The sequence below is a fragment of the Papaver somniferum genome, unplaced genomic scaffold (genome assembly GCF_003573695.1).
Source record: "Papaver somniferum cultivar HN1 unplaced genomic scaffold, ASM357369v1 unplaced-scaffold_19, whole genome shotgun sequence".
NCBI classification, from domain to species: domain Eukaryota; kingdom Viridiplantae; phylum Streptophyta; class Magnoliopsida; order Ranunculales; family Papaveraceae; genus Papaver; species Papaver somniferum.
In genome coordinates, this window is record NW_020628818.1 from 1544316 (window position 1) to 1570872 (window position 26557).

Consider the following 26557-nt stretch of genomic DNA (forward strand, 5'->3'; position numbering starts at 1 on the left):
AACGGCATTTTCAAGGATTGAATGTAAGCAGTTTTACTGTGCTGTTGAATCGGGAATCAAGCGGATTGTAATGAATTCTTGTAATTTGTTTATCCATATGATGTAAGAGTTTTGTCACTAAAATTGACAAAGGGGGAGATTTTTAGAGCATTACTCGGTTGAACCCACCAAGCGTTGGTATGTCAAGTTTGGTTGTCATATTTTAGTGAATCAAAACTCATGTTAAGAGTCGCTTGATTATGTACTAGAGTCAACTTCGTATAGGTTAGCTTGAAAGTATTAGGATATGAGACATTACAAGTATTGCGAAGTCTTGAAGATGTGAAGAACCAAGGAGCTACAACGACAACAATCATTCTTCCACTTTAGGTTAGTGATATTTGACTTGAACTGTTTCATTCCCTAACGTATCTTTCAAGTGGTGCATATTGAAAACATAACTTCCAAGTATATTTGAATTCTAGATAGACATAGTATTAAGGATTACAATACGAGGTTTATTGCTTAACAATTAAACTTTGTAGATAAGACATCACCATAATCATTTGAATGCTATTGTGATTATGTATGGGTATGAGGTGAGGATTTCTCCGATAGGAATGATACAAAAGTAGTCACAAACAAACTTCGTCTCATCGTTTGTAATTCCACAATATCTAGTTTCGCCATCATACGATTTATATTATTGTGAGGTGATTGATAACACTAGGTTGTTCTTCGGAAATATAAGTCTGGTTTATCAATTGGTTCCTGTTCACCTTGATCTATCAAAACACGGAACAAAAACTCTTGGGTATTTCTGTGGGTGACAGATTTATTCATTCATATATACTTTTTTGTGTGAGACAGGTTTTTTTTTTATCAAGTCTTCGACTTTGGGTCGTAGCAACTCTTGGTTGTGGGTGAGATCATCTAAGTGAATCAAGTGCATAGTATCCTGCTGGGATCAGAGACGTAAGAAGTGCAAATGTACCTTGAATCAGTGTGAGATTGATTAGGGTTCAACTACAGTCCAGTCCGAAGTTAATTGGTAGTAGGCTAGTGTCTGTAGCGGATTAATACAGTATGGTGTTCAAATTGGACTAGGTCCCGGGGTTTTTCTGCATTTGCGGTTTCCTCGTTAACAAAATTCTGGTGTCTATGTTGTTTCTTTTCCGCATTATATTTTGTTATATAATTGAAATATCACGGGTTATGCGTTAAGATCAATCAATTAGAATATCCAACCTTTGGTTGTTGATTGACACTTGAACATTGGTCTTTGGTACCGTTCAGATTTACTCCGCTATATTCAATCGGGCTCGCAGATTTCTATTTGCTGATTGCGGATTGAATTAAAGAGTTAGATATATTATACTCTTTGATATACTTTACTCTAGATTGAGTCTGACTGTCTAGTTGATTCTCTAGAAAGTGTATTGGAGTAAGTCCTCTCAGATTGCCAAACGAATTGTTGGGTGTTGTTATTAGACCCCCGCATTTTCAACATTAAATACCTCACAAGTCTGTGTTTGTAGCGATCTGATATGGACATAGGTGCTATCTCTATAAACGTACCACCAGTCTTTGATGGATCAAATTACTTGTGGTGGAAAATTTCTATGCGTGCCTTTCTTCAAGCACGTGATTTTCAATCATGGGTTTATGTAGTTAATGACTATGATGCTCATGTTATGGCAGTAGGGAATGCTCCCGTTCCTAAGGATATTGGTGCAAATGACGCTGCTGAGATACTTGCTGCAAAGCAATACTCCAACGATTCAAATGTCATTATACATGTCATTACCCCAGATCTTCAGTACCATGTGACTACGTGCACTCCGTCTAAAGATGCTTGGGATATCTTAAAAACCGTATTTGAAGGGAATACCGTTTGAAAAGGAAGCTAAGCTTCAAAACCTTAATTCCGATTGGGAAAACCTTCGTATGGCAGATGAAGATTCATTTGATGAGTTTAATCACAAAGTGTCTGAAATTGTTAATGCATCTTTTGCGTTGGGTAAGACTATTCCTGAAAAGGACATTGTGATGAAAATTCTTAGACCGTTGCCATAGAGATACGATTCTAAGAAGCATGTCATCGTTGAAGGAAATAACCTTGATGCTCTCTCCAGAAATAAGCTGGTTGGAAAGCTAAAGATCTTTGATCATGAGCATACATCCAAAATCGGAAAGGATGTTGCTTTCAAAGCACAAAAGAACACTAAATTACTTGACAAAAGTAAAAGTTTTTATGTCTCTGAGGATGATCTTTCTGAGAATGATTCATCAGATGAAGATATTGACAAGTCAGTCTCTTTGATCAGATTTTATGTTGAAGAGAAGTAAACGGTTTTCCAGAGACAAACCTAGGTCATCATTTAAACCTCACAATCGCATTCCTCCTAAAAACAGGGATGGTGACGAGGATGATGACGAGGATATTCCACGGTGCTTTAAGTGTAAAGGTTTTTGTCATTTTGCAAATGAGTTTCCAAACCGTAGAAAATACACAGGGAACAAAGGTCTTACTGCAACTCTTGATGAAATGTCTGATCACTATGATTCTAATGAAGACGAAAGATCAAGTGTTGCACTTTTTAGTGAAGATATTGATTTTGATAATTGTAGCAATACATACATCAATCTCAATATTCTTCCAGAAAAAGACTCAACCAATCTGGAAGAAAAAATTAACCTTTCTGTAGGAAACTCTCTGTCTGATTTTTCAGGTGCCACTTTGTGTCTAGCAGCTTGCATATCTCGGGCGTCTGAATAAGCTTATCCATTGACATGCTCTCATTGTTCACTCAAAGGTCATGAACTTTCAAAGTGTTTCAAATACAAACACAAGATGAGATATGTCAATAAACTTCAACGAAGAGCAAATCTCCTAGCAAACAAGCTTAAACTTGTTCAAAAAACCGCTGAGGTATGTAAGATTTTATCCTCTACAAATAAGTTGGTTTCCAAAGATAGGTCAAGACCACTAGAAAAAAGAGTATGGTCTAAACAATTTCATAGAAAGGGGTCTACGAATTCCTTTCAAAAAGGTTATGGTGGACAGATTTTTGTTCACCACCGCACAACTTGATTGTGTTGTTTTTGGTGCATCTTGTCTCATGTGCCTGATTAAAAGAGACAAGATTGTGCACACCTCAGGCTTTAAGAAAAAAATGTTTTTGTTTTCTTAGATTTTCCATGTGAAATTGTAAGGGACTTCCATGGTTGAACAATAAAAGAGGGTTATTCTCGACAATTCTACTCTTTTTAGGGTTGTGGTTAACGGTGAATATTGAATGCTTTATTAAAAAGTTAACTTGGATTGCAAACCCTGATTTAAAAACTATATAAAGGAGAACTCTAGCAACTGGAAAACCTAATCCCCACACCTCCTGTGTGTTACTAGTTGCATAACTAGAGTCAATTCTCCTTAACCTTAGGTTTCTATCGAGACCCTGCAGGTTAACGACTTCAAAGATTTCATTGGGATTGTGAATCCAGACCCAACTATTTTATTTGTAGTTGTGTGTTCTGATCTTGTCCGATTCTATCGTATTGAGTACAATTGAAATAATTGGCTCGAGATTAATTTCTCTGATATGCAAGATAAAAGTAATCACAAACATCTTCGTCTCATTGTTTTTGATTCCACAATATCTTGTTTCGCTAGTCGATTAAGATTATTATGAGCTGATTGATAATACTAGTATGTTCTTCGGGAATATAAGTCTGGTTTATCAATTGGTTCATGTTCACCTTGATTTATCAAAAGATGAAACAAAAAACTCTTGGGTATTTCTGTGGGAGACAGATTTATTCAATCTATAGACTTTTCTGTGTGAGACAGATTTGTTTATCAAGTCTCCGACTTTGGGTCGTAGAAACTCTTGGTTGTGGATGAGATCTACTAAGGGAATCAAGTACATAGTATCCTGCTGAGATCAGAGACATAAGGAACGCAACTGTACCTTGAATCATTGTGAGATAATGTAACGGCTTAATATAGTGTGGTGTTCAATCTGGACTAGGTCCCGGGGTTTTTCTGCATTTGCGGTTTCCTCGTTAACAAAATTCTGGTGTCTGTGTTATTTCTTTTCCGCATTAAATTTTGTTATATAATTGAAATATCACAAGTTGTGCGTTAAGATCAACCAATTAAAATATCCAACCTTTGGTTGTTGATTTACATTGATTGCCACTTGAACATTGGTCTTTGGTACCGTTCAAGTAACTCCTCTTATATTCAATCGGGCTCGCAGATTACTATTTTTTGATTGCGGATTGAATTGAGAGTTAGAGATACTAAGCTCTTTGATATACTTTTCTCTAGATTGAGTCTAAATGTCTAGTTGATTCTCTAGAAATTTTATTGGAGTAAGTCATCTCAGATTGCCAAACGAATTGTTGGGTGTGGCTGTTAGCCCCCCGCATTTTCACAACTGTCCAGAAAATGTTTAACAGATGCTTAAAGATTTATTACTTTAATATGTTTAGCATTGTTGGAACTCTCTTAAACACTTCTAAGACTTCTGTAATTACTTAAACACTTATGTGTTTGTATCATGATTAATTTATTAGGTGTTTAAATGAACATCAAACAATTTTCATTTCTTTGGCTAACTTGTCAAACCGAACCTACGTGTATAATCTTCTATTGTATTTTTAAGACCAAAAGTGTTTGCTTGTCAAGTTTTCTTTGATTGAATTCTAACCTAACCGTGATCCTTGAAAACTATAAATAAAGCATATCTGTCGACTAGGAAAATCAATCCCTGGCACTTTGTGTCCTAGTTGATTCTAGAGTCGTTCTCTATTGACCTAAGTTTTCTGTGTGAAACGTTATTAGGTCTATGACTAAAAGTGAAAATGCGGGGGCACCAAAAATACACCACCAACTTTTTCTTAGGAAACCTGTATGGACTAAAATCAAACAAAATTTTGATAGTTCAACTTAATGAATCTCAAGCGTGAACTATATAAAGAGATTATGTCTCTTTCTCTCGCAATCAGTATGTAAACAGAGACAAGTACGTGAACCGTATTATTCCGTGATAAGTACTTGGACGATTCCAAAGATCAATATCTAAGATCAGTCAAGTTGTATCCAATAATTGCGATGGACTTATCTACTTGAATAGATTTTACATACAATCTGTTATATTTAATTTATAAAGGTAAACAATATAATGCGGAAAAGAAATAACACATACACCAGAAATTTTGTTAAAGAGGAAGCCGCAAATGCAGAAAAACCCCGGGACCTAGTCCATATTTGCACACCAAATTATATTAAGCCAATATAGACACTAGCCTACTATCAAAACTTTGGACTAGAATGTAGTTGAGACCGAATCTACAGTCACAACAATTCAGTTACAGTCGCACTCCTTACGCCTCTTGAACCTCGCAAGACTCCACGCAATTGATTCCCTTAGCTGACGTCATTTAAATCCTAAGAGTTGCTTAAACTCAATTGAAGACTTTAAAACAATCTGCCTCCTACAGATAAGCCTATGTGTGATTTCTGTTCTGATCAAAAATCAAGGTGAGGTAGGAAATCGATTGCAATAGATAAAATATAGCAAACCCCAAAATCTGGTCTTACGACTCCCAAAGAGAATCCTATATTATCATTCACCTAACAAGTAGAAACTTGAGGAATCACAAAGTCTGAGACGAAGAAACTTTGTGATTTCTATCTATCTTACTTGTTGGAGCTAAAGGCTCAACAATCAAGGAAAAATCAGGATGCACGAACTATCAAGATAAAGATAGTTGGACCTGGCTTCACGAATCCCTAGGTGAAGTCTTTTTAGTCGCTAAACCTAAAAAGGCTTAAAGGAGAGGACAACTCTAGTTTACAACTAGGACACACAAGAATGGTGTCATGGATTCAAAGATCCCAGTTTTTTGAGATTCTCCTTATATAAACTTTCAATATCAAGGTTGCTTTATATTTAAGCTAAGGTAGCTTTGGAATAAAGCAATTAATAATCACTGTTAGATGAAAAACTTGACTTAGATTAACATAATAGAATATACACTCTGGTTAGGGTGAAACTTAATCAAACAGTGTACAATGACTTGGTCATGAAAGATTAGCCGAAACTATCCAGTCGAACGATAAACTTAACCATTTTCATATAACACTTTAAAACTTTAATTTTGAGTCACAAATGTGATTAATCATGTCTAGATAGTGCTTTTAGAGAGTTATTCAAATACCAATTATCTCAAAAAATAATTCTGATGCATCTGAAAATATTCGACAAGGTAAGTACGTGTACTTGGAACGTGTACCTACATCCGGTTCGTGAATTATTTTATCATGGTACGTATATGGGGTTTGGATACCCTCGAGAAAAAAAAAAAGTTCAGGACTTCACAGAAGTTTTTCGGTTTCCATACTTGGTATGCATACCAACCTGAGTTCCAAGTCATAGATATTTTCCGGTTTGCATACTAGGTATGCGTACTGTTCCTGGTTCATGAGTCACAGACTTTTTGTGTTTCAGCCGATTGACCTTAGAAGACTGAAATCCTACATGTTTTAAAATTTCAGTACTTTCTTTGGCTGCTTCCCGTTCTACTTCTGAGTCAGACTCATCAATAAAATAATAAGGATAACACTTATCAATAAACAACTGTTTTACGGGAACATAGTGTTCATCTATATGAGAGTTTGAAAATTCAGGTTATTTTACAGACTCCATAACAACAGTTTCTTTTAATTATAGTCAGATTGCTTCAAGCACAAACTTATTAGGTCTTTTACGTGTTTGCCTGCTCTGATACCAACTGAAATTGTGGGGGTACCAAAATACACCACCAACTTTTTCTTAAGAAACATGTATGTACTAAACTCAAATACAATTCCGAGAGTTCACCTTAATGAATCTCAATCAGGAATTATATAAAGAAATTATATCGTTTTCTCTCATAATCAGTATGTAAACAGAGACAATTCTGTGAACCTGATTATTACGTGAGAGTACTTGGACGATTCCAAATATCAATATCCAAGATCAATCAAGTCGTATCCAACAATTACGATTGACTTATCTACTTGATTTTTTTTTACTTATAACTTGTGATATTTCAATTATAAATATAAACAATAATATAATGAGGAAACCGAAAATGCAAGAAAAAAAACCCAAGAACCTAGTCCAGATTGAACACAAAACGGTATTAAGCGGTGCATACTATCAGAACTTCAGAGTGGAATATAGTTAAGACCGAATTAAACTGTCACATCAATTCAGTTACAGTCGCGCTCCTTACGCCTCTTGAATACCAGCAGGACTCCGCACAATTGTTTCCCTTAGCTAACGTCCTTTACAGCCTAAGAGTTGCTTCAACTTAATTGAAGAATTTAAACCAATCTGCTTCCCACAGATAAGCATATATGTGATTTGTGTTCATATCAAAGATCAAGGTTAGGTAGGAAATCGATTCCAATAGACAAAGTCTGGAAAACCTCAAAATCCGGTCTTATTACTCCCGAAGAGCATCCTAGATTATTATTCATCTCACAAGTATAAAATTGTGGAATCACAAAGTCTGATACGAAGAAACTTTGTGATTACTATTTAACTTGTTTGTTGGAGAAAATTCAAAATTCAAAACAAGATCAGGATACACGAACTATCAGGATAAATGTAATTGGACATGGCTTCACGAATTCCTAGGTGAAGTCTTTTTAGTCTCTAAACCTAAAAAGGTTTTAAGGAGAGGACGACTTCAGTTTACAAGAATAGTGTCTGGGATTCAAAGAACCAAGTTGTTTGAGGTTCTCCTAATATAGACTTGTTGCTTTGGATTTAAACTAAGGTAGCTTTGGAATCAAGCAATCAATAATCACCGTTAGATGAAAAACTTGACTTGAGATTAACATAATAGAATACACACTCTGGCTAGGTTGAATCATAACCGAACCATGTATAATGACTTGGTCATGAAAAGTTAGCCGAACTATAGCTACGTCGGTACGTGTACTGGGTATATGTACTGCGGTTCCGGACCTATAACAGTTATGCCAGTATGTGAACTAGTATGCATATTGTCCTGTATCCAGATTTACAGTAGTTCTATATCTCTCTAATAATCGATTTGAAACATTCTTGAATAATATCAATGACACATATCACTGTTCCAGGCTATTTTCAAATGATCAAATCTTGAATCATAATTTAGGTAATAAACAATAAATTGTTCTTAATCAAATTCATCATGTATGAACAAATGTTCTTAAGCTTCATATATTTCAAGAATGATTAACAAGCTAAATTTGACTCGAAGTTTCTATTATGCATGTAATGTCTAATTTAGTCATGCGATATTGTCTCATCGACAGAAATGTGAAAATTTGAGTAATGGGTGGTTTAGTCTTCATTACCTTTTTTTGAACAAGTTTTCCAAAAGCTTCGGTTGATCTTCGCCTTCAAACGGTAGAACGCAATGATATCTGGTATTCAACTATACACTTCTATCCTAATCAGAGGCTTGACTAAATGTAAACTAGAAATTAAGATGTAGTTTTGATCAACTAAATTTGACAACAACCTTGAGATAGAAAAACCTATGAGTTCGATCGAGCAATGCTCTAAAAAAAAATATTCCGCTCTAGGATTCATGAAGCCAGGTCTGACTATCTTTACCTTGATAGTTCGTGTGTCCTGATCTTGGTTTTCTGTAATCGAGGTTCTCGTAATCTCTTCATACATAATAGATAATAATCGCAAAGTTCTCTTCTTCTCAGACTTTGTGACTCCTCAAGATAGATATCTAAAGACTGATCTCAGTTGATCTTTCGAAGATTATTTTTTGAGAGGTGGTTAAGAATCTAGGCTACTCTTTGGAGTCGTAAGTTCCATAGTTGTGAGGTTTGCTAGATTTTTTTATTGTAAATTGATTTTCATACCTTGATCTTTGATCTAAACACAAATAAAATAGGCTTATATGTTAGAGGAAGATTGGTATCAAAATCTTCACTTTGGCTGAATCAACTCTTAGCCTGTAAAGGACATCATCTAAGGGAATTAAGTGCGTAGAACCTTGAGAGGTTCGAGAGAATTAAGGAGCGCGACTGTAACTGAATCGCTTGGAGGGTGGATTCAGACCCAACTACATTCCATTCTGAAGTCTGATAGTAGGCTAGTGTCTGTAACGGCTTAATACAGTGAGGTGTTCAATCTGGACGAGGTCCTGAGGTTTTTCTATTATTGTGGTTTCCTCGTTAACAAAATTTATGGTATCTTGTGTTTTTCCTTTTATGCATTATATTGTTTATCTTTATAATTGGATTTACACAGGTTTGTACGTATTCAATCTATGTAGATACGTCCAATTAATTGTAATCGATCAAGAGATTAGTTTCTTGTAGAATTCGTATCTTGAAATATAGATAACAAGAATCACTTGGCAGAATTCCGATTGAATTATTTGTATATGACTAGATTGATCTTGGATATTGATTTTTGGGATCGTCCAAGTAATCTGCTTAACAATCAGGTTTACTAACCTTATGTCTATATACATACTGATTGAGTAGAGGTTGAGATATAAACTATATATACATATTGTCAAGGATCATTAAGTAGATAAGATGGAAACTCTAATTGATGTGTATAATAGTCTCGAGGAAATATATACTTTGACTGAAGATAACTACATATCAAGGGAACAAAAAAGAATTAGTCACAAAAATGCTTTTTTTGGATCTGTCGAGGAAATGACATTCAAGAGTTAAAGTATAATGACATGCAGATAGTGAGAGGAATTCCAAATTTTTTTCACAAAAAAGCCTCTTATAATCAGCATGTCAATCATATTAATTCTTTGTTGGTATCGGGTACTATATTTCATAATAAAAACACAATCAATGATGAGGCTAAGAATTTTTGTACGTCAACTTTTTTCACAAGAAAGTGCAAGGTGGGCCTACCTTTGATGGGCTTGACTTACCTAATATTACTATGGAGAGAAGCCCTTTGTACAAGATGAAGTAAAACAAGTTATTTAAAGTTTTCGTAGAAATAAATCTCCGGATCCTAACGGATACACTATGGAATTTGGACAAACGGGTACCACTAATTGGTGACTGAATTGCACGAATATCATACTTGTCCCTAAGTATGAAGGAGATGTTACCATGCATAGATTCAGAATTCAGACCAATAAGCTTGATTGGGCGGTATTTATAAAATTATCTCCAAGTTGCTTGCAGAGAGACTTAAGATAGTACTTCCTTCTATCATCTCAAAATTTCAGGGTGTGTTCGTGGATAGTCATCAAATTACAGATGGTTGATAGACGCATTTATGTGTCTATTTTGATCTCAACTGTATGTATTGTTAGTGCTCAATTTTGTATTTATTATGGATTTTTATGTCTTTGTAGGTGTTTTTGGAAAAATACACTTGTGCGGAGAAATTAGCTCGAATAGTGGTCCTGGGAGAAAATTACTAAAGGCACCCAGAAGATGTACTACAGGCACTCCGGAGAAGCGTTAAAGTCACCCAAGAAAAGTTATAAAGGAATCCAGGAGTTTTATTATTTACGCCTCTCAAATGGATAAGGGGCACCCACTGCTAAGGGGCGACCCACCTACTATTCGCACCCATGGTCTCGATAAGGGGCATCTTCTTCTATCTTTTGAATTTTGAGTTTTGGCGGGAGATTTTGAGCATCGAACCAGATTTAGGGTTGAGGTTTTCAACGATTTCCAAGGAGATTCAACTGCTGATTTTGAGTGGGCTGTACTCGAATGGACTAAACAGGGTTGGTACATCTGCTTGGATCGACGAGAATGGGCTAAATAATTGATTCTCGGAAAATCAGGGTTTCTCGGGTTTATTTTCTCGATCGGATTTGAGAGAGTTTTCGTCAGAATTTTGGGTTGAGTTTGGATTGGTTTTAGTCTGTTGCGACAAGACAGGGATGACTGACGTGTTGGAACTAAAAAGAGAAATCACATCTTCATATCATCGGAAACAGGGAAGAATAGTTTATTAACGGAAACAGAGTAAGAATATTAGCTCTGTACGGAAAGTACGTGGGATTAAAGGGAAGATATCTACTTTGAAGGATTATATTACGTTATGAAGAGAGTTTAATAAAGGATTGAACAACCCAGACGCGTACATGGAGAAGAAAAAGAGAAAGAAAGTCGTGACTTGTGGGAGAGGAAAAAAAAAGATTTGGAAGCAAGATACTCGGCCTGTGGTGCATATAAAGGCTTTTGGGAGTCTCAAGAACGATTACCGAGACTTTGGGGAGACTTTGGGGTAGAGCAGAGGCCGGAGATTTGAAGAATCAGAAGTTGCAGGAAGTAGTTCTACTGCTGCACAGCTCAAGAACACGAAGAACATTAGACACACAGTGTCTGTCGCATAAGCAATCATATTCAACCACAGAAAGCTTTTATCGTTTCCGTCTGTACCTGCTTAAGACTTTAGCGACTATTATTTTCCTTGCAAAAAGCTTTCTGTAAGTACAGCTCATCCTTTTCAATAAAAAACACCTTTTGATCTATGAATTATTATTTTGAGTGTGTTTTGAGTATGAGGAGCTAAACCCCATCACTGGGACAATGGAGGAAGCCAGTTTTCGTCACTGTGGTAATTATATCAATTCTTTTTATGACTTTTTGCACTAATTTAAATTGAATCATGATTTTTATTAATTAGTTGTGATTTAGTTTGATGGGTTATGCTTAGCTTAAGTGTTTTGATAGTCCATGCTTACCATTTACAATTAATGTTTTACAATCTACCTTGGAAAAAATTCAAAGTCAATAATTATTATTTTTGGAGCTATAATTTTCTAAGAATTGATATTCGAACCACATGAACATGAATTTTGGTGGAATCCTGAGTCCAATATCTCTCAATCTTGATACAAACCTTTAATTAAATTTGCTAAATTTTAATCTTAGAATTTAAATCTATCAAATCTTTATAAGTCTGAGAATCAAACACTTTATTTAACACTTCTACAACATATCAATGGTATATTTATTTTTTCAGAATTAATTGATTATAGGGAAAAATATGGATTTAATGGTTTGGTGGTCAAGGTGGAGCTATTTAGACTACACAATGACTAGATTTTTCTATAGGATGGTCTGGAGAGGTTGAATAAGATAGGTTTTTTCAAACACAAGATTCTCAATGGTTATAATTGGTCCAGCCTCGATAATGTTTATAAGCATGAAGGGGATAAAGCAAGCAAACCCAATGCTGCCTTTCCTTTTTATTTTGGTGGTGGAAGTGTTGTCTATTATGCTGAAAAATAAATAGTTTCTTTACATTTGATTGCATGATTTAAGCCAGCTGCTGATGAACCTGAAATTAATCACCTGCAGTTCGCAGACGACCTAATGATGAAAGTGAGAAGGTGCATAATCTGAAAAATATTTTATTAGCTTTTGATTTAATCTATGGTCTCCATAGAATGTTGCCAAAAAGTAGTTTGCGCATAAATCGTAACTTTATGGATATTATCTCTAGTTTGAAAAACATAAGCTATGCAAATTGCTCAATCTTCTTCCAGAGAAATTCTGGGACCACGAACTCTGTAGCCATTTTTTGAGATTGAATATTTTGAAATTGAATGATGAAGATTGAAGTGGAATTATGAATAATTTGTAGATGTAGAAGGTGGAGGAGCGTGATTTTGGAGTTGAAATCAATTTAATTTATAAGGAGGGGATTGATAGCCGTTGGATGGACAAGTTGTTGTCGGCTCAGTATGCACGGAACGACTCTGTGTGGGACGATTGTCGTCTCAGCTGGAACCGAGCCTCGACTCAATGTAAGCCGGTCGGTCCAGGTTGCGTCGGTCGTCTAAGGTTGATCCGTTCGACTCAACCTGAGAAGCGTTGAACAAAATCTTTTAACTAGGAGTTTATCCATCCATTTTAATAACTTCCATTGTAGGTGAAAAATGGGCAAATCCGCTTGTTTGTCCATTCAATTGGAGTTGCTCTTAGTATAACTTTTACACTTTGTCCTCGTGGATGTTCTAAAACTAAACCCAATCTTTCTTCTTGTCCTTTTTTTTTACATTAACTCTCAATTAATAGATACTATTTTAGTATAACTTCACACTTTGTTTCTATGGGTCACGCTTCAAATTTCGCTTAAATGCTTCGAAGCGTAGTTATAAAACGAAACACCAAAAAAACAACGTAATTTTCGTCTTTTCTTGAAGCGTTGACTAAGTCAACCACTTGAAAATCCAAAAATTTAAGCTAAGAAAAATATAAAAGGATGGCAAAGATCGAGCCCAAGAGTTCCTGCTTCTCAAGGAAGACCGTTTACTTTTCTTTTTTTTGGAAGCAAGGAACACCCTTTCGTGTAACATGCTAATTTTTGGTCTAAATAGTGAACATAGCTTTTATTTTATAACAATATTCATACATCAAATATGGAATCTTTATATAGTTAAATGATATTTATAGACGTATGTATATTTTAAAACATAACGCTTCAGTAATCAATCATTAATCGTCGTTTCACGCTTCAACATCCGATTCGCTTCTTAAAATGAAAAACGCTTCACACTTACAGGACCTTGCTTGGGTGTTTTAAGAACCAATATAGAAGAGTCAGGTATAAAACTCATTTTCTTATTAATTTTTTCTTTTTTTACATTAATTCACAAATATATATAGACATGGTTTATTAAAGAACTTAAGGTAATTGGAATTATGAAGTCAGGTGTTATATTATTAACATAATTCTAATAAAAGTGCAACGACTCCAGTTATAATTGTACGGTTTAAATCATTCAATTTAATAACTTCAGTTAATTAATAATTAGATAATGTGATGATTAATTTTTCTGTCGTTTGGCGAAAACCAAAGTGTTTTCTTCTTTGCATGTGACTATCAACAAATCAGAATATCCTATTCGTTTAGGTGAAGTTTTCTTCTCGGCAGTTGAAGAATATTTTTGTCCATAGAGAACATACTATTCCATTTTCAAAATGTGAGATTAGAAGAACTAGAAACGAAGAAGCAAAGAAAATCTGACTTTTATTGAGCAAGGGTACTTGCAGTAGGGGCTCAAAGAGTCGAACTCTCTCAACTCTTTCGCAGAAGGGGCCTTGATTATTGTACTAGTTTCTTGAAATGTTGTAAAAAGATTCATAAAAGAAATGAAGATAAGTTGAAATTTTCATTGAATAGTTTTCACGTAATCACGTGGTTTCTTGATTGAGAGATAAGTCTAACAAAATTGAGATGTTTAATGTTAAGGGCACCGACCCTTCCACGCGTTAATGAATTTTGATTCCAAATTATAAACAAAATCACTATTTAACTTCATATCACATGCTACCTAGGGGTTAGATTCATCTATCCTATTATTATAATTTATTTTATGGAATGGAATTTCTCATTACAAGTTACTCATTTTCAAAGACACCAGAATTCCTCATTGACAAATTATTGTTTTTCCTTTTCACGGATTTTCTATTTAGTTCTTGCAGAGCAGAGAAATTACGTAGTTCCAAAAAATATAAATTGAATTCATAAGTTGTTTCCATTCAAGAACTTGGCGGATCCAAATCAATCAAAGCATGCTAGGGATAGAAATATGATGCTCCAAAACAAGGAGTGACACTGCCAAGTGGTGCGCCTTACGAGTTATCACATTTGAAATAACTGTTCACCACCTTAGAAAATTTCGAGCTACATCTATGACATTCACACCCTTAAGTCATCTTTCAAAAAAGGTCCAACCAGAGATACTGATTTTGTCTTGGTGGGTGCACAACTGTAGAACAGATCCATTTGAAAATGAAGAGAAGCCACAAAACTGATACAGTAATTGACACCGTGTTTACCTATGAGATTGAATTTTTACCACCAAAGTTCACACCCATGTAGCATATCTCAAAAAGAAAAAGTAATTTATTTCAATTAATACAACAAAGAGTAATTACAGTACATTTATGATCAAGGCTTTAAATTTGCAAAAACTCAAAGAAGGCATCACTCCAATTTATTTGTGAATTTGAGGCAGCTAAGCTTTTTGTTTAATATGACCTAGCTAAGCCAAACAATTAATATGATACCCACTTGTCTTTGAGAACCCATTACTCTATGTAAAACAAACTAAAAAGAGTAAACACTTGGTGTGTATTTGATTACTAGAAACTTAAAACTATTTCAAGTCCAAAGAGATTCTCTTTTAAGAGGGTCTTGATGAATTGCAATGTTGTTTGAAGATTGAAAAGTAGTAAGATACTGGGGAAGATTATGAAGCAGGCTATTGTTACTACTTTGGAATAAGTTAACCGATGATGATTTTTCATCATGATGGTGATGATTATCAACTAAGTCTATTATTTGGTTCAGTTGTTGATGATGATGATTAGTAGTAGTAGTTGTAGTAGCAGTGGAATTATTATTGGGACTAGCTGTAGAATTAGTATTTGTAGTACTATTAGTAGTAGTGGTGGAAGTTGGTAATAAATCTGCTTCGGCCGCAGCTTGTTGCATCTTAAAGTAAAGAATTTCAGCTTGAGCTACTGCAAGTTGCATCTGGAGTTGAGAAACTTGGTTTTGCAAGTAAGATATTGCACCAACACATCCATAAACTGGGTCTCTTACTCTTGCGTTTGCTTCAAATACTAGACTACTTACTGCATCTGCCCTTTGCTGCATTGGAAGTTCCTGCCCCACGAAAATAAGAAGAAAATTCAGTTGATGACCTATTTGTAGTCAATCAATGGGGGAAAATGGCAGCTTCTATAGTAATCAATTGATGTTAATATTGAACTTTTCAAAGAATTTAGTGCTTTCATCAATAATTATTCAGTCTGAGTGATGTTTTCTTTACTTCGCTAAGATAATATACATGATATGATTGAAAATCAAGCAGTGTGGTAACAAGAGTTCCATGAAAATCATGAACGTGTTATGTGCAATGAGATATTATCTAGCCAATAAAGCTCTAAAACATACCTGTATCATTTTGCTGATATTGCTAGCACCAAAAACCTTGTGAGCAATGGCGAACTTATTGGGATCATCTGAAGGGAAGTACGGAGCAAAAATGCAGTCAGCTGCACAACGACGTCGCAGCAATTTGCAAGAAGCACAAGGTGAGGTTCCTCCCATTTCAATTCAAAAAGAACAACTAAACCAAGAACTAGAAGCAAAAAATGTTGGCACTAAGACGAAAAAGGAATGAATGCACAAGATAACAATTGTGGTGGCTACTCGAAAATGATTGAAAGACTAAGGAAACAAGGAAGAATACCCAGTGAAGAGAAAATGAGATGGGTGTGCGTATTTATATAGCTTTTGAAGGACGTGTGTGTGACCTTAGTGATGATGAAGTGGTAGCTAGATTAACATCACCCATGTTTTATCATCAATATTCTTTTTTAAAAAGACAAAATGAAGTTAGTAAATAACTAATTAAGATATTAAACTTTGTAGCAGAATCTAGAGAGAGAAAGCAAAGAGTTCTATTATGTAGATTGTGAACTAAGTTTATTGCTGCCTGTAATAAGGTCAAATTGTGATTTTTTCCCCCTCTGCACAATTGTATTTAACTTGTACTGTGAAAAGAGTTGACCTCCATTGATGCGCGTGAAAGGTTGGCAAATGCATTACCTATTTTCATATCCATGTATTTGTTTTGTGATTCCAGTTTCCACGTATGCTTCCGTCCTTTGACATTCCTGCTTTTATTTGTACGCTTCACGTGTAAAATGTACCTTCGATACCTGTAACTGCAATGTACCTCCATCTACGTACCCTGGCAAGAGAAAGAGAGAAGAAACTAGAGTTACCGTTTAAAACAAGAAAACAATGTCGACAAGTATTCAAAAGAGTAAGAACTATTCTAATGTCTAATAACAACAAAATTCGATACTTTTGTTTTGCCCTTGGCAATAAGCCAATAATAGGAGGTCAAGCAGATGTTGCTGCAAGTGTGAAAAGAAAATGTCTTAATGTGTATCAGTTTTTAACACAACTACTCTCATTTTATGACAGATTCGGGATCCTTTTAAGATTAACAATCATATAATATAAATCTTCATAATCATGATTCATGACAAATTAGCCGAGTTAAGTATGAAAATGAGTCAGTGATATCTGTTACTACAAAAGGGGTTTACAAGTGTTCCCACTTCATAGACAAAACATTGTAATCAAATTTCAGGAATGTCCAATTTGCGAGTAAATTCCAGTTCTTGATAAACGACGAATACGTTGAATAGATTAGTTCGTTAAAAACACGTTTTCTATTCTTCCTTCCCATTACATATGAAATAATCCTAAAATAAAGAAAATCTTGGGGGAAATCGAGCTTAACTCCTTGACTTTTACTCAGTTCAGATTGTAACAGAGTTTTGTTTAATTTTTTACTGATCATGGAAGTTACTCTTTATATCAAAGTTTATACCTTGATCCCACTATCCACATGTCGGTTGCCAAGACTTCATCGAATCAACAAACCTGCATCCAAATCAAATCCAATATCAACTAAAAAAATGTTGCAGAGATTAGCATTTGGAAGTTTATTAAGGAGTCATTTCATAAGATAACTTATGAAGTAATCAATATTCTGAAAAAAGTTAATGAGATCCAACATCCAATTAACGACTATAAGCATTATTATATTTATTGAAACCGATTTCAAGAAGACTGAAAATTGTGAGTTGTTTTAGAAGTTCAAGGTATCATTCACACCTCTTGCATTTAAAGCTCTCCACATGATCCTAATTCTAATAATAATTTTCTTAATCATCTTTTCTCTTCCAATGGAAAAACAGCTCTACATCATTCCCCAGTTGTCACACAGACAACTTCATGCGAACCCTAGTTGTTCAAAATTTCTTAGTTGGAGTCCCCAAGTACCCCAACCACCACAGACAATTAGTTGTTTTTCTCTTCTTCTCTCAAACCTTATAAAAACAAACTGAATCTCACAGAATAGAAAATCCTACTTGAGTCTAATTCATATAAGGAGGAGGCAAACATCCAAGTTCCAAACCGTTGATTTAGATTTTTCATAAGGAAAGGCCACATAAGTGATAAACAATTTAATTACCTTGATGATAATATAATAAACAGAAAGACAGACATTTTTTACCATGTTAGAAGTAAAAAAAAAATCAGAAAAATTAAAAATAAAAGGTTCAATGCAACATTAAATGCATGTAGTGTGACATGAAGAATCATTTTCAAGATGCGCGGTTTTTCTAACAGGATTCTAAAACTGTGGGTCGTTGACAAACATGAGTTAGAGAATAATACACTACATGTTACATAATTGGATCCAGGATTGAGTTTCAATCTAATGAGATAAAATTTGGTTAAGGTCAAATCTAGAGAATGTACCTAACAAGATCCGTATCACCTTTTTTTTATCAATGGTGCAAACATAGAACCATGTCTACATGTAGACTTGTTCGTAGATAACAAAGCTGGATCAGCGTATGTTTGGATCTGGGATAACAGGGAAAATATGGATCTCAGACTAGAAAATTCAATCTGGATATGGTCTATATATTCATTATTACTAGACGACGATATAGGAGGTACAATGGCTCAAAGTCGCACAAACTTTCAACGAGGAGAAAAAAGAAGAGTCCAGAGTCAAAATACAGTTTTTTGCTCTACTAAATGACTGGTAACCTACGTGGCCACAGACAATTAGGCTTGTTCAGCTGGGTTTCGCTAGAATTGGTTAGCTTATATGCTGTAGATACTCTATGGCTTCTCTCTCCTCTTTCTATCTGCCTTCTAATCATTCTTTACATTTAGGGGGCTCCCTCTACATTCCTATATAAAAAACAGACCACCTAAATGATATTAGTCATTGTATAGCCTGTACTCTAAGACAGATAGAAGTGGCATTACTAGGAAACCAAATCATATTTCTCCAGTTCTTATTACTACTTTCAGTTTAAATCTTTTGCTACAATCGAAGTCATATGGTATATGCCTTATCTTAGACTACTAAAATTGTTGTATTTTTTCACAACATACTCTTTCTAATGTATCAAGTCTAGTTCGAACATAAACAAACTGAGTCTGAATTCCGTTAAATTCCACATGTGGCACATCAAATCTATATTGTGTTTATTGTGAAATCAATTAAGACATTGCATATGTTGAGGTTAGAATAGGTAAACAAAGTCAAGCATTGGATTCAGAAAGAGTCCATAAACAAGAAAGAAGGCGTGAAAGTACCTGGGAAAAGTACTAAGCTATCTATGATTCAGTGTTAATCTGATGCAAGCTTTGAAGTACACGGAGTATCTGCATGTTACGCTTCTTGATGCCATTTCTGAATAGTGAACTTGCTAATTGTGTGTCCCTTGGAATTATCTGATCATTCTTCTGTATTATTTTCCTCTTCATGTGCTCAGCACTTTGCGCCCGAACTGATTTATCACCAAGAATTCAGATTATAGATAGCCATCCAATAAATCCTACCTTGAAGAGTCCACTAGGAATATCATTTTAAAACATATAATACCATAAATTTTATATAAATTGAAGACAGACCAGGTATGCCCACCAAGTAGAAGTAAGTAAATGACAGTACTCTGCACTACATCTGGCAAAATCCCGTGCTTGGTTACTTTGATGCATTGATAGTAGTGAAACATGAAACTAAAGGTAGATAATATATTGCTTCAAAATCTAGTGACAAGATAGCAGGTACCAGAATGTGAAGCAACTGATGCAACTGCTACATCTTTGAGTTTCTTAATTTTTTCAGCAACTTGCGCATGAGCAGAAATGTCTTCCCCGCGCACTGTCACATCGCTTGGTTGAACCCCTAAAAGGGCATTTTCAAAACCCTGAGTATACTACACTGCTCAGCTTACACATTAAGAAAGCAAGACCCGTAACTGCTTAACTTCTACTGATATAGTCTGATCAAATTCTCAGAATTAGAAGTCTATGTCATGTCAAAATTAAGAATCCTACAAACTCCATGTCAATGTCCTTTTTATATTATACAAGATACAGCAGATATTGAGGCCACGTAATCTGTTAACAATGGGAAGCAAACATGGCAAGACTAACCTCAGGATCTAATTCGGTCCAAAATCAATTTCTTAATGAATGAACTATGTCTCGGACACATGAATCTGAAGATATGCATCAACACTGCATCACTTATTACCAACATAACTTTATCAAAACGAAAAAAACACTTACCTTGATTGCAATGGAATGGAATCCGTTATTTAGCGAGTCCTCAGCAAAAGTTAGCCACTCCTCATGAGTAACTTGATAACCTTCTTGATTCACACACTTTTGATCCCTTATAACTAATGCCTCATATTTCAAAGCCAAACAACTCTGTGAACATAAAAGTAATTCAATTGAGAATGCACAATTAAGAACCTAAACTTATTATTCCAAAAAAAAAATTAGGTCAAGTTGAAATCGAATCAATTAACACAGACAATCATGTGAATAGTACAGTATAATTGGACAAACTAATCTCAATTTTGATGATTTAAAAGTAATCAAACACGATCTATCCAAAACTCAGATTCTTCTTTTTTTACCTCAACATCACCAGAAAGAGCAAAAGCACGAACGAAGAACTCAAGTACGAAAAGCTTCTCCTTGACAGATTTCTCTAAAATCTCTTGAAAAACTAATACAGCTTCTGATCGGAGAAACTCTATCAAGATAGATCTAATTTCCAGTAAGGAATTTACATCCTTTGAAACTAAAATTGATTCCAGAATACCAAGCGTTTCTTCCCCAAATCTGCAAAAACCATGCGATGAAGAATTAGAAGAAATGAAATCGGATCATGAGTGGAGAAATTAGGGTTACAAACAGACCTGCGATGTTGTAGTTGAGAACGAAAAAAGGAATTTCTATCATGGATTCGATTAGACATTTTGTGGAGACTACGAAAATGGCGGGGTTTTGGTTTCAAAAAAATTCAAATAGGTTCCACCGTTTCGTTTTTGCGAAACAAACAGAAGCTTTTGGAGGTTCTGGGTTTTATCTTTGACCCAACTTCAGGGACCGAAACTGGTTTAGCATCAAACGGATACTGAAATCTAGTACCACTAGTTGTTGATATATTGCAACTAAAATGAACCTCATTTTTTAGAGTGAGTATTAGACCGGGTCTTAGGGACCTTCCCAAGGTCTTCCCAACCCAAAAAACCGTGACCAAAAGCCTTCTTTCCCGCTAGCCTTTCCTGGTGTGTGGGAATCCCAGCGGGAAGACTCCGGATACGGTTAACCATTAGCCGTTCTAAAAAAGTGAAAAATGAAAAATCATAGTCCATTTCTTTCTTAAAACCCTTGCAACTTAGTGGGGCTAGGAGATACTTTAGCTTAAAAATCGTTTAACTTATATATACCGGATAATCATTATCCGTTTTTCGGAAAACAAGTGGGACCAACGGAGAAATAAGTGGGGTTTCAGGATTTGGTGGACCCAACATATTAGAAACGGATAATCATCGTCCGTTTTTCTCTTAAAACCGGCAATAACCACAAGAGCTAGGCTCTTCCCAGGCTGACGTGTAAAGGAATTTGGGAAGAGGTTGGGAACCTCCACAAGACCCGGTTACACCCTGCATTAATAAACCAAGATTTTGTGCGACTTGAGAGAGGACCCAATTCCTAAAATTACCTTGGCTAAGTCCTATGGTCTTCTAATCTACCAGTTAGATTAGCAATCCACGTCAGCTAGGGCAACCTCCTAAGTCCTGTGGGAGTGCTAATCTAGCAGCTAGATTAGGAGTCCACGTCAGCTGGGACCACTGCCCAGCGTTGTTTGGTTCAACGCTTTAAATTTCAGCCGTCAGATTAAATTTTGTGACTTTTGTGATCCGTGTGATTTTTGTGAGCGCTGAACGGTTCAGTGCTAAGGTCATTTTTTGAATGTTGAACCATTTAGCGCTTCAATCTCGCTGCTAGTTGAACTGCGAGCACATGCTAGGAGAGAGAACTAGTATTAACTTTTAGGCCACACTTTTTTTTTGAATTGCAACACTTGACTGCCAATCTAGCAGCTCAATCTAGCCCATAGGACTTAGAAATTACCGAAAATCTGCAAGGTGATCCGAAATTTAGCTTATCTAAGTTCACCAAAGTCACCGATTTCTCAAAATTACCTTGTGACAGAAAATATGCAAGGTGACCCAAATTTTAGTTCACCTAAAGTGACCAAATTCCTTAAAATTATCATGTGACTGAAATTATGCAAGGTGACCTGAAAGTTACCTCATCTAATTTTGGTAAAGGGACTAAATTCCTCAAAATTATCCTTTTTTTTGATACTAACACTAGAACTGAAAGAATCATCAGCTTGAATTGCTGATACAATAAAATTTGGTGGATGCATAATCCATGTTTTAGAAATCTTGTAAGTACGAGAGTGTCTAGCCATCTTATCAGCTGGCTTGTTTATTTTTCCATTAATAAAATTGCAAGTGCACAATGGATGGTTGCTTAAATAGTTTATAGCATCTTGGATAAGAGGTTGATGCTCCAATTTTATCTTCTGGTAGTCTCCATTTGCTGCAACAACTACATTATGTGCATCCATCTCAAAGCATATAAACTTGTTGCAAGTTCAAGTCTTCCGCCCATCATATAACATGCAGCAAACCTACCACCTCTGAGTGTTCCGCATCTATATGTCCATGCTCATAGATGCATCGTCCTTATTTGAATGCGCCTGTAGAATTACGCATGATTAGTCCTATGCTTGTATGGTTCTCAGTTAAAATAGATTTAAAAGACGCATCACAACATATAGAGTAAGAGTAAGGATTAGGGGGTGTCCATGTAGCTTAAGGCGTAGCATTCAGACTATTGTTATCGCTTATAATGTGACTTTTTTTCGTTGCTACTCCATTCATGTTATTAAGATATTGTGTACTTCGTATGATTGTCACTGGATTTGGTTTTATCCCTTGAAAAACAGTCGTAGACATTGCTTTCCAGATCTCCCAACATGCATTGGCCATTTTCACTATCCAGTCTGTATCAAGATCACAAACGTCATTTGTGAAACAACTTCTTATCCAACTCCCAACAAAAGTATCAGGTGACTCCATACTGTCGTGCACCAGGTATAGATATCCAAACAGCTCTTGCAAAGGAGAACTCCCATAAAATATGTCTAGTAGTTTCAATACACTGATGACAGACACTGCAATGCTCCACTCCATAGTGTGTAACTCTTGCCATGCGTTTACTAGATGGGATGTTGTCATGGATGCATTTCCATAAGAAAGTCTTGACTCTTGGCAGTGTATTTAGATTCCACTGTTCCTCCCAAAACCTAGCTTCATCAACATTAACATTGCCTGAGCTATTATTTTTTAGAGAAATAATTTTTTGTAGGTTGACTTTACCTTGAATTGTCCATTTCTGGTAAGCATCCAAATCAGTCTATCCTGAGAGAATTCTGCTATTCTCATTGCAAGAATCTTGCTAACATCTTCTGGGGAGAATATTTGTCGAATGATGGAAACTCTCTAATTCTTTATTACTGGGTCAATAAGATCCTCCACCGTGCTATATTTTACAACCTCATCAAAGTATGCAATTGAGATTGGTGGTTGCTACATACGGGTTATCCAGTTGTCTTTTCATGTGAGAATTCTCTTACCATGTCCAAATAGCCAGAAGCTATACTGCTTTATAAACTGAACTTCACTGTGAATGCTTTGCCAGGCCCAAGTTACATTCTTTTTCTTTGGAGCATGAAGAAGTGAAGTATCTGGATACTGCCTTTCCTTTAGAGCTTTTTCCCATAGCTGTTGTGAAACTGTGGCATAGTCGCCAAGCTGCCTTAGCCAGTAAAGCTTTATTGAAGAATTCCAAGGAACCAATGGAGCCTATTTTAGAAGCATGTTCAGACAAAAGATCAAAAACACGTTCTTAACTTATGACAGAAAATCTTAGCTCAATTAAATTTAGAGCACGAGACATTTGTTGATAAACAACAAATCAAATGTCATAAAAGAAAGACAAGTACGCATACGGGTATGCATACTATAGTTTCGATCATGGATCACACACATGCAAGAATGCATACTATGTTCATAATACAGTAGTTCTAAAATCTATTTCAATCATTGAAACTTTCTTAGAGGATGATAATAGCCGTTTTAGCACACTATTAGCATCAAAGCAATTTACAAGTTATTGAAATAATCATAAAGAAACGTTCCAAGTCTACACCAAATGATTGTATCACACAAACCATGTAAGATGTTACTCGGCGATTTTCACATGATAATCTTTTGACTTTCGTCAAGAATATAAAATGAACTTGGTTAAAGCGAAAGATTACCAACACATATTTCGAGAAATATGTAAGCGAGTTAAACTCAGCTCGAAATCTCAAAATGTGCATAATCGAATACTATATAGTAATACGACTTTTTTCTCAATATAGGAGACAAAGTAGAAATAAACTTTCCAAGTGACAGATGAGTTTTATTCTCCACATACCTTTTGTTGATGAAGTTCCACAAGCTCTCCTTAGTAGTTCTTCGTCTTCAATTGATGAACGCCGTGAAGTCTAATGCTCAACTACACAATCTATCCTAGTCTGATACATCACTATAAGTAGACTAGTAATCAAGACTTATAGTTTTGATCACTAACATTGGCAAACAAGCTTGAGATATATAGAAACGGTTGTGAGTTCGACCGAGCAGTGCTCTAACAGATAATGATGTGAATTAGGGCTAGAAAACGAAGATAAATTGAAGAGACAAGAATTTAATGTAGTTCGGGAAGTGTTGTCTACATCCACGGAGGAATCCCATAGGAAGAGTATTGTATTGATATGAGGTTTACAATAATTGTGGTCAGCTAACCTAGGATTCCATATCCTCTTAGGGTTTAGGATACATGTATTTATATTGCTTATGTAACCCTAATTCTGATACAAACTTGATATGCAAGCAACTGGGCAATAAGGCATGTGGAAACTTCTGGAACCTTCCTCCACGTACTAGATGTAACGAGATTTATTAGCGGGCCACCATCAATTTATTGATGGTACAAACATCGCCCCCTCTTAACCTCCAACTTGGTGGGGGTTAAGAAGTTTATTTTCCTTTTGTGCCGACCATTGATGACATAACTCCTCCCAAGCGTGGGTAGAGATATTACAAAGACGCCCCCAACTGTAATTACCTATAAAAAATTTACTCACGTGCTAGGAGAGACTTTTTGCCAGGTATTGGACTTGTGATGCTCGAGAGCTAGTTGAGACTTGAAAGTAATGTAGTGTGCATGCTTGGACTGAGGAAAGGATTTTTGCTCGCATCGTAACAAGGATGTAGCGCTCACTGCTCGGGCAGGCTGGCTGTATTTCTTGTGTTGAGTACGAGTCTTTGGACCAATATCGGGCATTGAGCTCGTGATCGAGACGAGCCTTTATGCTTTCCTAGGTGCAAGTCTTTCATACTGCTCGTGTGCAAGGCACGATGTTATGCTTGTGATAAGAGCAAGACTTATGTGCTCACGTGCAAGGTGAGGCTTTAGGTGCTTGCGATGTTATGCAAGGATAGATATTGAAGGATCTAAGCAATCCTCATCTCGAACTCGATCATGTCTCTATCCACGAACCTCGAACTCGATCGTGTCACTATCCACAAACCTCGAACTCGATCATGCTGCTGCTCCAAGTGCAAATAAAAGTTTCCTTAACGCAAGATATTTTGCTTCCATATTGTAGGGAATTGAAAGACGATTTTAACGAGCCAAAAATCACCCTATTCGGACTTAAAACGAAGAAGTTATTGACGAAACAAGATTTGAACGAAGCGCGCGTGATGTCACATACGTGACAGTGCTGATTGGATTAAAATGCTGACGTGGCATTGCTGACTTGGACGTCGTCACTGACGTGGCACCCGAACAGTGATGACATGGCAACAACAGGCGGAACAGTTGTTGGGAGGTTGCTGACGTGGCGTCTATGCTGACCGGACAACCATTGCTGACATGGAGCTGCCGAGTGGCTGACTGTTGCTGACGTGGAAAAACCTCCGGGTGACGTGGCAACCATTGATTGGTTGTGGTCGTTGAGCTGGCAGTTGATGTGTCCTGATATGTGGCAACTGGTTCGACCCGAACGGTCTGAACCGAGTTGGACCAGATATGGACCGGTTGGATCTTAACTGAACCGGTTTGGCTGAACAAGAAGCTAGACCCGAGGATGGACAAATCCTAAGGATGATATCCTCTGAATCTGGTGGTGAAGATTTGCTTATTCTTGAGCTCTACGTGGGGTTGAATGAAGATTAGGTTTTCTCAATGCTTTCTTCATCTGTTTTTCACGGTTTCTTCAACTATTTCGCAACAGTTTCTTCAAGCTCGTAACGTTTTCTTCAACCTACGTAACAATTTCTTCAACCCTTTCGTAACAGTTTCTTCATCATTCATAAAGGTTTCTTCAACTGTCGTAACGGTTTTTTGAAACCAAACTTTTTCTTTTTTGTTGATTTTGGATGGAATCTCGTGCTCGATTTATGCTCCACTTTTCCCAATGGTAAAACACAATTTTTTTCACGAATCCCCTT

At 36.0% G+C, this 26557-nt stretch overlaps 2 protein-coding genes across 2 annotated transcripts; both read right to left on the bottom strand.

Annotated features, from left to right (window-relative positions):
* Window positions 1-14892: 14892 nt before the first annotated feature.
* Window positions 14893-16306, bottom strand: LOC113338981 (LOB domain-containing protein 12-like). Its single transcript, XM_026584378.1, has 2 exons — window positions 15960-16306; window positions 14893-15668 (listed from the first exon to the last, which is right to left on the bottom strand). Exons 1-2 carry the CDS (start codon window positions 16113-16115, stop codon window positions 15162-15164), a joined length of 663 nt encoding a protein of 220 aa, XP_026440163.1. The 5' UTR covers window positions 16116-16306; the 3' UTR covers window positions 14893-15161.
* LOC113338980 lies at window positions 16018-20965 on the bottom strand. The gene is made up of 8 exons (XM_026584377.1): window positions 20828-20965; window positions 20543-20750; window positions 20187-20330; window positions 19684-19822; window positions 19206-19399; window positions 17413-17465; window positions 16617-16761; window positions 16018-16060 (listed from the first exon to the last, which is right to left on the bottom strand). Exons 1-5 carry the CDS (start codon window positions 20884-20886, stop codon window positions 19227-19229), a joined length of 723 nt encoding a protein of 240 aa, XP_026440162.1. The 5' UTR covers window positions 20887-20965; the 3' UTR covers window positions 16018-16060; window positions 16617-16761; window positions 17413-17465; window positions 19206-19226.
* Window positions 20966-26557: the final 5592 nt, after the last annotated feature.

Bases quoted from the DNA above. Each gene is read 5' to 3' on its own strand.
- LOC113338980 (XM_026584377.1), bottom strand. From the start codon at position 20,886: ATGTCTAATCGAATCCATGATAGAAATTCCTTTTTTCGTTCTCAACTA. The intron at 20,331-20,542 runs GTAAAAAAAGAA...TTATGTTCACAG, and splicing joins CTCTTTCTGGTGATGTTGAG to AGTTGTTTGGCTTTGAAATA. The intron at 19,823-20,186 runs GTAAGTGTTTTT...TAGTATACTCAG, and splicing joins TCCATTCCATTGCAATCAAG to GGTTTTGAAAATGCCCTTTT.
- LOC113338981 (XM_026584378.1), bottom strand. From the start codon at position 16,115: ATGGGAGGAACCTCACCTTGTGCTTCTTGCAAATTGCTGCGACGTCGT. The intron at 15,669-15,959 runs GTATGTTTTAGA...TTCGTGGGGCAG, and splicing joins ATATCAGCAAAATGATACAG to GAACTTCCAATGCAGCAAAG.